The following is a 12323-nucleotide window of genomic DNA, read 5'->3' as shown; positions in this document are numbered from 1 at the left end:
ACCTTTTTTTCCAGAAAAGATTGTTCTAGAATAGTTCTTGTATATCTTTGAAACACAACTGTTAGAGGAAAATCTTTTTTTTTTTAAATTTTTTTTAAACGTTTATTTATTACTGAAAGGCAGAGAGAGACAGAGCGTGAGCAGGGGAGGGGCAGAGGGAGAGGGAGAGGCAGACACAGAATCTGAATCAGGCTCCAGTCTCTGAGCTGTCAGCACAGAGCCCGACTCGGGGCTCGAACTCACAAACCACGAGATCATGACCTGAGCCGAAATCACGCTTAACCGACTGAGCCACCCAGGCGTCCCTAGAGGAAAATCTTTCAATAATAAACTTAGAGGTGTCAGAAATGTGTACCTACGTTCCTCTTTCAATGCTTCGTGTTGCTTTCATTTTACTGTTTTTAGTCAAAACATTCAGTAATTATTTCAAAATAGCACAGTAGGCATTGTTTCATTCTCTTATCTATTTGTAAAACATGATTATATCAAAAGGGTATAAGTATACAGAAATTCTTACCTAGAAATTTCTGAACTTGTATCTACACAAAATGAATAAGTAGCGGTGTGTTCAGGATTTGAAAAGGTTTCGATCATACTATAATTAAAGGTTAGTAATTGATTAGGAAGATATTCTTCACATTTTCTAAGGTACAGGTGATCTAATGCTCAGCCATCTAAGAGTCTAAATATTCTCTAACTCTCTATAATGCTTAGCTCATAATTACAGTCTGTTTACATTTGTCTCCATAGCAATTAGTAACAGATTCAAATAAAAAGCAAAGAATATGTCAGGATAGCTGAACATATAATTTGAACACTGTTGACTGCCCAGGAGAAATAGAAGAGTCTGAAATGAGGCAAAATGAGGTTAGCTGGGACCTCAAATTCTACCTCTGGCAGAGGCAGACATTTTGCTCAGGAACACTCCTAAGCCCCTAATACATTTGGAAACTGTAAAGACTAGTTTTTTATTAGTAGAAATATCTATATTACTTGTAAAGGCACATCACATTTAATATATCTTTTTGGCTAACTGTCCACAGAAATGAACAAAATTTGAATATTGAGAAGAGAAAGAAAATCTAATCATGTTGCCTCTCTTACCCAAGGTAGTTCTAAAATTCTAAAACTTCAAAAATTCTAAAAATTAAGAAATGTTCCACCTGCAACAGGTAAAAATTGCTTTTAGCTCTCCTTGAAGCAATTATATGCTAGCCAGCAGAATAGCCCTATAGTGTGAGGTAATCATACCACAACAGTAAACAATTATACACACATATTAATTCATAATGGTTCTTCATTTGATCCAACAAAAATGGAACCAGTATGACAAGGCGTTTCCCTAATTAGCAACTGAACAAACTCTGGTCTATTTACAGCTATATTTTACTTTAATAAAGCTAATCATGATGGGAGAACAAAAGCCACTTTAGATATCATTTATTTCATTCTACCAAGATTTAGAGGTCTGTAACATCTACTAAAGATCAGAATTTACCATTGCTATAAATTGAAGTTAAATTTCACTAGGAACACAATATCACCATAAAATATATATTGCAAATTAGGAGAAAAATAACCTCTTCATCAAATGAATCCCAGATGAATCCTTAAGAGCAATGAGCCTCTTTTACTGAGGTAAACAAGACAGTAATAATCACTTCCTTACTTTCTTCCCCCTTACCCTTTCTGTCCAGTTGATTTTTTCTCCATACATGTCTCCAATGGTTCTTCCCTTGGACACTGAACCTCTCCTGTGGAATGCTGTTAAAATTAATAGTACCCAAAAAAAAAAAAAAAGAGGTCAAATAAATAGGTATTACTCTCTTAGGTGTCTGGAGTTTCACATTAGCCACTTGGCCCGGAGTAACAACAGTCTAAAAGCAAGCGAGAAATCACACATTAAAATGAACTGCCAATGCTGCTCTGATCAGATTTTTAACCATGTGAACTGCCTTTGGCCCATCACCCTGAGCCACTGAGCACAGTAAAGTACAAAGACAAATAATGCCAGTGCAAATTATTTACACTACACTTACAAATACACTGTAAATTACATACACCCATCGCTACATGATTAATAAGTACATTTGGAAAACTAAGCATTTTTAAAAGAAATTTTTCAATAATTAGAAATGTCTGTGTTCCACCTGGAAATGCAGTGCACTGAGTTTTGAGAAAACAAAGAATACATAAAAGTGATATAAGTGCAAAGACTGCATATTACAGCTGAATTGTACATTTTGAATATACAACACTTCCATTATTCTTAATTAATTTGCTAAGCAGTTTATGAAATAAAATTTTCATTGCCTGAAATTATTAGACATCTTATGAATGACAGGATTTCAGTGAAAGAAAAATGCTGCATGCCTGGTGATTCTCTACAACCCACAATGTACTTTTAAAAAGATTGTAGCCTTGGTTGGATGCATTAAACAAAAACACATAAGTATAATTTAAATAACATTATCCACTATTTATTGACTTACTTCTTCTAAATGCTGCGGTAAAGTCTGCATGTAAATGGCAATATGGGAACTTTTAAGATTTCCAATAGGCTCTTTGGTAACTTCTATAGGGAAACAAGGAGGAAGAGAAAAGGGACCATTTGAAAAAAACCAGTTTACTTTTTAGAAGGTTCAGAAATATTACAGGAAACATGTATAATGGCAGAAATGTTTTCTAACCCCCTTATAAATGTTCTTTAAAAACACATGGAGACAACCTCTCTTCAAGTGAATCCCAGATGAGCCTTGAAACACCTCAGATAAGCATACTTAAACGCCATGCTAAAGCTCTGAGAGTTTCTGTTTTAACAAAGACTGCCAAGGAAAGGCTCATAGAATTGGTTCACAAAATGAAGAGGCCCATGATAACTACATAAGCAAGGCAAAAGGCCCAAGAATTATAAATTCGGGTTTTGAGTTAGTATGTTCAACATTTTATAAATATTATACTCTCTTTTAACTTTTGGTTTTAAGCTATTATAAACATACTAATTTAGATAGAAGACTAAATAAGTTATCCCAGATAATCATTCACCAACTTCAAATTAATAAAGCCAAATAAAAAGATTAATGAACTTACCTTCATGGTCTGATAGCTGTATTTCCATTTCCTCTTGGTTACATGTTTCTACCTCTAAAAGATCCTCATCAATATCTATAAATTCTTTTTCAGTATCATCAGTAACAGAAATAATCTTATCTTTGGTTTCCTTTGTTTCAGGATTGAATGCTTCAGGTGGTATTCCACTGACAAAAATAAGGCAGCTAAATTATAATTCATTCTTAGAAACAAAAAGCTTCCTTTGAATTGATTCAGTTTACTGAAAAGGAACATTAGGTTTAATATTTATAGTCTTTTGTTTTTTAACCATGTCTGGTACATAGTAGAAGCTCAATAAAAGTTTGTTCAATGAATGACTAAACATCCCCATTTTTATTTACTCAAATAATTGAAATAATTTCAACTTATCTACACTTGCCATTCTCACAAAGGAATCTTCCTGCTATTAAAGGCTCAACCTTGTTATTCAGAGATACACTGCTTCATATGTAAAAATGGATGAAGTGATTAACTCAGCATCCTCTGACACAGGAAATCAATTAATATAATAAGAGAATCTCTCAGGAGAATTAGCACCTTTCTCAGAAGATGTAAGCTAGATCAACAGGGAAGAAATACATTTTGCAATGAATTGTTAAAAGCACTTCAGAAAATACTCACTTCCTCCTCTATGACTCAAAGAAATGCTCATTCCTTTACCTTTCAAGGGTTCAATTCCTGACTTTAAGCCAAACACCATCGAATAGGTATCATCAACTGAAAAGGAATGTATGATCAAAAACTTACTTCAACATACTTTGATGAGATTTGTTTTGATCATTTCTTTCATCAGTCCCACTTTGAGTGGATACTGCAACAGAACAGCCAGCATCTGTTTTGCAATCACTCACAATGTCAGGTCCACTCTGAGACCGAGAGTAATGATTCTCTAGCACCTAAAAACAAACCATAATTTACAGTACTTAGTATTCACTATTGAATCCCATACTTTTCATTATATTTTTTAGATTAATAATATTTTCTACAGCCCTTCTCCTGATTAAATGTCTCATTCATTTATCAAGTATTTACTGCATTTCTACAACTCAGTATTTTATGTTGAGGCACTGATCAAGTCTTTATTCTACCTGGAAAAAACAAACCTATCTAAATAGTATTCAAAAGAATTCAGCCTTACAAATTTGTAAGGTATGTTACCAATGTTTTCAAGTCACAAAACAATAACATTAAAAATGTAAAGTTGCTGTGGCGCCTGGATGGCTCAGTCAGTCAAGCATCCAACTTGAGTACAGGTCATGATCTCATGGTTTGTGAGTTCAAGCCCTGCATTGGGCTTTTTGCTGTCAGGACAGAGCCTCCTTCAGGTCCTCTGTCCCCTTCTCTCTGTGCCCCTCCCTTGCTTGCTCTTTCTCTCTCTCTCAAAAGAAATAAATAAACTTAAAAAAATTTTTAAATAAAAAAAATGTAAAGTTGCTTTCACTTAATTCTCTTTGCTATAACAAAGGCACTTAGTAATTATTCCAAAATGACACAAAGGGTAAAAATACACAGGATGTATCTCTTTTAAGTCTCTTATTTAGAAATTTGAGTATGCATCACCTAGAAACACAAATTTCAGTGACAACAAATATCACAGTATCTTAAATAAGCTACCTTAGGATAATAGACACTGATCTCAAAAAATGAAAAAAATCTCACAAAAACAAAACACACACACACCCTGCAACCTACAATACACTGTTTTATTTCTGTTTTTGTTTTTATTTCAAGTTTTTATTTAAATTCTAGTTAGTTAACATATAGGGTAATATTAGTTTCAGGAGTAGAATTTAGTGATTCTTTGCTTACATATAACACCCAGTGTTCATCACAAGTACCCTCCATAATACCCTAAACTATTTTAGAATAAAGGCACTTTATTATTTTTTTAATTTTAATTTATTTATTTATAAATAATCTCTATGCCCAACGTGGGGCTTCAACTCACAACCCTGAGATCAAGTGTCACATGCTCTACCACTGAGCCCGCCAGGTGCCCCAGAATGAAGGCACTTTAAAATAGAATATAGAATTAGAAAATGTGGAGGTAAGTCAACCAAGATGGTGACATTCGAGGCCCTTGAATTCTCCTCCTCCCACAGAAACACTAAACGTACAACTACACACAAAGCAATTACCACTGTAAGAAATCTAGAAACTAGCCGACTGATTCCTACATATCAAGCAAATGAGAAAATATCTACACAGAGACACACAGAAAAGGCTGAGACACATTCTGACCAAAAACCCCACCCTTGGCACACCACCCTATAAGCAGGAGGGAACTCCCAACTTTTCTCTGAAGAGTGAGGGTTTGGACCCACACTTAGCACCCTAACTTTTAAGACTCCCACTTGAGGGATGGGCCTCCAAAACACCTAGATCTGAAAGCCAATGAGGCTTACATCCATGAGTCCCACAAGACCACAGCAAACAAAGCAGCAGTTATTAACAGGTGCATGAAAACTCATTGCAGCTATCCCCAAAGGGCTCAGCACAGAGGAGCAGGCAAAAACACCCATCTCATAGTCTTCTCCTGGAAGGTATCCAGCTGCATACATCTGGGGGCTAGCTACAATACCTCAGAAACAAGAAAGCTGATGGACACCTCCCCTGCCTTCTCTATCTAGCCCATTCCAAGTTACCAGCATATTCCAGGAAGCAGCCTGTACACACATCTGGGTGCCCCAGCTTTTGTAGCTGCTGACTGAAGGACAGGTCCTGAGATCACCCGTCTCTGATAACCAATGGAACTTGCATTTATGAGGCCCACAGGAGTGCAGCAAACAGAGAAGCAGTTCTTAGTGACTGCAGGAGCACCCCCCTTTAGCTATACACCTGGGTCCAGGAGTTCACAGGGAGCAGGGAAAACATCCTTCTCCCAGTTTCTCCCCAGAAAGGGATTACATACAGACTTTGCCATATGCTGCCTAAGAGTCCAAATTCCAATCAGGCTGTATCTAGATGCTAAACTAACCCACCCCTTTGGGACACTGATAAGTGGCCATACCCCCAGTCTTGGCATACCCCCAACTACTGGGAGCCACTAAGAACAAAGAAGGAGGCTTAGGCAATCACAAAGGTTTCAGAGCCAATCAAAAGCTCAGACCAAGCTGGTTGATGAGGTTCATCTCCTACACAAGACCACTCTATCCAGACTGGGAGATGTGACTGCTTTATCTCATGTACAGAAACCAACACAGAAAGTCAAGTAAAATGAATGAACAGGACTATGTTCCAAACAAATGAACAAGATAAATCTCTAGAAACAGATGTTAATGAAATGGAAATAATGATATATCCTGATAGAGATTCAAAAGAATGGTCACAGAGGTCAGGGGATAAACAAAGTGAAAACTAAAAGGCAGCCTACAAAATGGGAGAAGATATTTGCAAATGACATACCTGATAAAAGGTTAGTATCCAAAATCTATAAAGAACTTATCAAACTCAACCCCCAAGAAACAAATAATCCAGTTAAGAAATGGGCAAAAGACACAGACATTTTTCCAAGAAGACATCCAGATGGCTAACAGATGCATGGAAAGATGCTCAACATCACTCATCATCAGGGAAATACAAATCAAAACCACAATGAGATACCACCTCATACCTATCAGAACAACACAAGAAACAACAGGTGTTGGCAAGGATGTAGAGAAAGGGGAACGCTCTTGCACTCTTGGTGGGAATGCAAACTGGTGCAGTCACCCCAGAACACAGTATGGAGGTTCCTCAAAAAGTTAAAAATAGAAATATCCTACAACCCAGCAATTGCACTACTAGGTATTTACACAAAGGATACAAAAATACAGATTTGAAGAGGTACATGTACCCTGATGTTTATAGCAGCATTATTAACAATAGCCAAAGTATGGAAAGAGCTCAAATGTCCACCGACTGATGAATGGATAAAGATGATGTGGTACATATATGCAATAGACTATTAGTCATCAAAAGGAATGAAATCTTGCTATTTGCCATGATATGGATGGAGCTAGAGTGTATTGTGCTGGGCAAAATGGGTCAGGAAGAGAAGGCCAAACCTGTGTGATTTCACTCATATGTGGAATTAGAGACAGGACAGATGAACATGTGGGAAGGGGAAAAAAAGAAAGAGAGAGAGAGAGAGAGAGGGAAGCAAACCATGGGAAACTGTGATGGAGGAAGACAGGGTTTAAGGGGGAGTGGTCGGGGGAACAGGCTGAATGGGTGGTGAGTATTGGAGACGGTACTTGTGTTGAGTGCTCGGTGTTGTATGTAGGTGATGAATCACTAGACTCTGCTCCTGAGAATATTATTACCTTATATGTTGACTAGAACTTAAATAAAACTTTGGAAAAAAATGCATCATTATGTAAATGATACATAAACAAAGTGAGAATTTCAACAAAGAGATAGAAAATACAAAAAGGGAACAAACAGAAATTACAAAGCTAAAAAATATGATAATAGAACTAAAAAATTCAATGGAAAGGTTCAAAAGCATATTAGATCAAGTGGAAGAAAGGGTCAGAAAAGTAGAAGGCAGGGCAGTGGAATTCATCCAATCAGAGGAGCAAAAAGAAAAAAAAATTAAAAGAATGAAGAAAACTTAAGGTATTTATGGGATACCAACAAACAGATCAAGATATCCATTATAGAAGTCCCAAAGGGAGAGGAAAGAGAAAGGAGCAGAAAGCTTATTCAGAGAAATAATAACTGAAAACTTCTCAAATCTGAAGAAAGAAACAGACATCCAGATTTAGGAAGCTCAGGGAGTTCTAAATAACATAAATGCAAAGAAACCTACACTGAGACACATTATAGTTGAATTGTCTAAAGTTAAAGACAAATAAAGAATCTAAAAAAGCAAAAGAAAAACAATTTCTTACATACAAGGAACCCCCTGAATCTATCAGTATATTTTTCAGCAGAAACTTTGCAGACTACAGGAAGTAGCATGATATATACAAAGTGCTGGGAAAAAAACAAACTGCTAACCAAGAATACTCTACCCAGCAAACTAAAAGCAAACTAAAAGAGTTCTCGGACAAGCAAAAACTGAAGGAGTTCATAACCATAGACCAGCCTTACAAGAAATGTTAAAGGAAGTTCTTCAAGCTGAAACAAGAAAACACTAATTTTATATGACAGTATAAAACCCACTGGTAATGGTAAATATATAGTCAAATTCAGAATACCCTAGTGTTGTAATAGTGGTGATTAAAACACTTCTAACTCTAGTATGAAGATTAAAAGACAAAAGTATTAAAAGTGAGAAACATAACTAAAATAATTTGTTAATAAATACACTGTGTAAAAAGATGTAAATTCTGACATCAAAAACATAAAAATGTGGGAGGAAAAGTAGTGTAAAAAAGCACAGCTTTTGTATGCATTAAAAGTTAAGTTGTTATTGGGGCACCTGGGTGACTCAGTCAGTCAACCAACTCAAGCTCTCAAGCAACCTAACTTTATACCTGAAGAAACTAGAAAAAAGAAGAAGTAAGTATATAGTTAGTAGAAGAAATGAAATAAAGATCAGAGCAGAAATAAGTGAAATATAGACTAAAAAGACAAGAGAAAAGATGAAAGAAACTAAGAGATGGATTTTGGGAAAAATAAACAAAATAGGCAAGCCTTTAGCCAGACTCAAAAAAAGAAAAAGGAAAGAAAAGAAAAAAAGAGAGGGCTTAAACAAATTAAAAATGAAAGAGGAGACACTACAACCAGATAGTACAAAAATACTAATGATCATAAGAGAGCACTACAAACAATTATAGGCCAACAAATCAGACAACCTATAAGAATTGAATAAATTCCTAGAAACACAAAATCTACTAAGACTAAATCATGAAAAACAGAAAATGTGAACAGACCAATAATGAGTACAGACATTGAATCAGTAATCACAACCTTCTAACAGAAAAAAAAAAAAAAAAAAAAAACAGAACCAGATGGCTTCACTGTTGGCAAATTCTACCCAACATTTAAAAAATTAATGCCAATCTTTCTCAAACTCTTCTAATAAACTGAAGAGAGAAAAAACACTCCCAAATTCATTTTATAAGGCCAGTATTAGCCTTATATCAAAGTCAGACGAGGACATTACAAGAAAAGTATAGGCCACTATCTCTAATGAACAACAAAAGCAAAAATACTCAACAAAATATCAGCAAACTGAATTCAACAGTACATTAAAAGGATCATACACCATGATCAACTGGGATTTATTCCAGGGATGAAAAAATGGTTCAATATCTGCAAATCAGTCAATCTGATACACCTCATTCACCAAATGAAAGATTAAAATCATATGATCATCTCAATATTTGCGGAAAAAACATTCTACAGAAATCAGCATCCACTCATGGTAAAAAAAAAAAAAAAAAAAAAAAAACCTTTCAACAAACTGGGTATAATATGAGAAGCTACAGTTAACATCACATTCAAAATCCAAAAAAAACCACAAACAGACAAACAAACCTGAAAGTTTCTCTTCTAAGATCAGGAACAAGACAAGGATGCCCAAACTCACCACTTTTATTCAACATAGTACAGGAAGTCCTAGCCAGAACAAGCAAATAGGCAAGAAAAAAAGAGAGCATCCAAATCAGAAAGGAGGAAGCAAAACTTCCTATTTTTAGACAACATGTTATATACAGAAAATCCTGGGGCACCTGGTTGGCTCAGTCAGTTGAGCGTCCAACTCTTAAATTCGGCTCAGGTCACGACCTCATGGTTCGTGGGTTCAAACCTCCACTATCAGTGTGGAGCCTGCTTGGGAATCTCTCTTTCTCTCTGTCCCTCCCCTGCATGTCCTCTCTCTCTCTCTTTCTCTTTCTCTCTCAATAAAGAAACTTAAAAAAAAAAAAAGAAAATCCTAAAACCCTACTGAAAAAAAAAAAGGTTAAAATACATGAATTGCAGGATACAAAATCAATATGAAAATCAGTTGCATTTGGATACACAAACAATGAATTATCAGAAAGAAAACTTAATCAAAATAAAATATCTAGGATTAAATTCAACCAAGGAGGTGAAAGACCTGTACTCTAAAAACTGGAAGACACTGATGAAAGAAACTGAAGACAACACAAATAAGTGGAAAGATATTCTGTGCTCATGGATTACAAGAATTAATATTGTTAAGATGTCTATACTACCCAAAGCAATCTAGAGATTTAGTGCAATCCCTATCAAAACTCCAATGGTATATTATACACACACACATACACACAAAAAACCCCACATAATCCTAAAATTTATATGGAACCACAAAAAAAAAAAAAAAAAAACAAAGAAATCTTAAGAAAAACAAAGCTGGAGGTATCATGCTTCCTGATTTCACACTATATTACCAAACTAATAATCAAACAGTATAGTATTGGCATAAAAACAGACATATGTATCAATGAAACATAATAGAGAATCCAGAAATAAAAACTCATGCATATATGATCAATTATTTTGACAAAGGAGCTAAAAATATTCAACCAGGGAAGGATAGTCTCTTCAGAAAATAGTGCTGGGAAGACTGGATAACCACATGCAAAAGAATGAAACCAGACCCCTATCTTACACCATACACAAAAATCAACTCGAAAAGAATGAAAAGACTTGAACGTAAGATTTGAAACCATAAAACTCCCAGAAGAAAACAGATGGTAAACTCTTTGAAACTGGTCTTGACAATGATTTTTTTTTTTTTTTTTTGGATTTGATACCAAAGCAAAGACAACAAAAGCAAAAATAAACAAGTGGGTCTACATCAAACTGGCAAGCTTCTGCACAGCAAAGGAAACCATCAACAAAATGAAAAGGCAACCTACCGACTGGAAGAAAATATTTGCAAATCATATATCTGATCAGAGGTTAATACCTAAAATATATTTTAAAAGTCCTACAACTCAATAGCAAACAAAAAACAAACAAACAAAAAAAACATCTGATTAAAAAATGGGCAGAGGATCTGGGTAAACATTTTTCCAAAGAAGACATACAGATGGCCAACAGGTACATAAGAAGGTACTTAACATCACTAATTATCAAGGAAATGCAAATCAAAACCACAATGAGATATCACCTCACACCAGGTAGAATTGCTATTATCAAAAAGACAAGAAACAAATGCTGGGAAGAATGCAGAGAAAACTGAACCCTTGTACACTGTTGGTGGGGTATGTAAACCAGTACAGCCACAAAGGAAAACACAGTACAGCCTTATGGTGGCTGCTCAAGAAATTAAAATTAGAGGGGCACGTGGGTGGGTCAGTAGGTTAAGCATCCAACTTCGGCTCAGGTCATGATCTCACAGTTTGTGAGTTTGAGCACCGCAGGGGCTCTGGGCTGACTGACAGCTCAGAGCCTGGAGCCTGCTTCGAATTCTGTCTCGGTCTCCTTCTCTTTCTGCCTCAACCCTACTCACACTCTGTCTCTCTCTCTTAAAAATAAATAAACATTAAAAAAAAATTTTTAAAGGGGCACCTGGGTGGCTCAATCAGTTAAGCATCCAACTTTGGCTCAGGTCATGATCTCAACAGTTTGTGAGTTCCAGCCCCACATCAGGCTCTGTGCTGACAGCTCGGAGCCTAGAGCCTGCTTCAGATTCTATGTCTCCCTCTCTCTCTGTCCCTCCCCTGATCATGCTCTGTCTCTGTCTCAAAAATAAATAAAAACATTAATTTTTTTTAATTTTTAAAGAAATTAAAATTAGAACTGCCATATGATCATGTAGTGATTGCTTAAATAAACTTAAAAAAAAAAAAAAAAAGGACCTGAAAGTCAAAATTACTCCTTAATCCACAAGCTGAAGAATGGATGTAGTTGTGAGCAGGTATGAAAACATTAATTTCACAGTACATCTCCATTGAAGCTTTTGGATGACCAGGTGCATTTTCAGTGAGCAGTAATCTTTTGAAAGAAATCTTTTTTTGTAAGAGGTCTCAACAGTAGGCTTAAAATATTCAGTAAACCATGTTTATAAACAGATGTGTTGTCATCCAGACTTTGTTACTCCATTTATGGAGCATATGCAGAGTAGACTGAGCATAATTCTTAAGGGCCTTAGGACTTTCAGAATGGTAAATTAGCACTGGCTTCAACTTAAAGACACTGGCTACATTAGCTCCTAATAAAAGAGTCAGCCTATCCTTTGAATCCAGGCACTGAGTTCTCTTCTTTAACTATTAAAATCCTAGATGGCATCTTCTTCCAGTATGAGGCCATTT

At 35.7% G+C, this 12323-nt stretch overlaps 1 protein-coding gene across 9 annotated transcripts in view; it reads right to left on the bottom strand.

Annotated features, from left to right (window-relative positions):
• The window catches only part of CPLANE1 (ciliogenesis and planar polarity effector complex subunit 1), a 139495-nt gene that overhangs the window by 66314 nt on the left and 60858 nt on the right, over positions 1–12323 (bottom strand). For 8 of the 9 annotated variants that reach the window (XM_053201405.1, XM_053201388.1, XM_053201403.1 and 5 more), the window contains exons 27-31: positions 3859–4007; positions 3091–3257; positions 2493–2575; positions 1685–1764; positions 518–595 (exon numbers count right to left, since the gene is read on the bottom strand). In XM_053201405.1, the coding sequence (XP_053057380.1) occupies positions 518–595; positions 1685–1764; positions 2493–2575; positions 3091–3257; positions 3859–4007 (557 nt within the window). The remainder of the gene's footprint in view (positions 1–517; positions 596–1684; positions 1765–2492; positions 2576–3090; positions 3258–3858; positions 4008–12323) is intronic. The other variant, XM_053201402.1, reaches the window with a different exon arrangement.

Source organism: Acinonyx jubatus, chromosome A1 (assembly GCF_027475565.1).
Source record: "Acinonyx jubatus isolate Ajub_Pintada_27869175 chromosome A1, VMU_Ajub_asm_v1.0, whole genome shotgun sequence".
NCBI classification, from domain to species: Eukaryota; Metazoa; Chordata; class Mammalia; order Carnivora; family Felidae; genus Acinonyx; species Acinonyx jubatus.
This window is presented reverse-complemented; position numbering and strand designations above follow the sequence as displayed.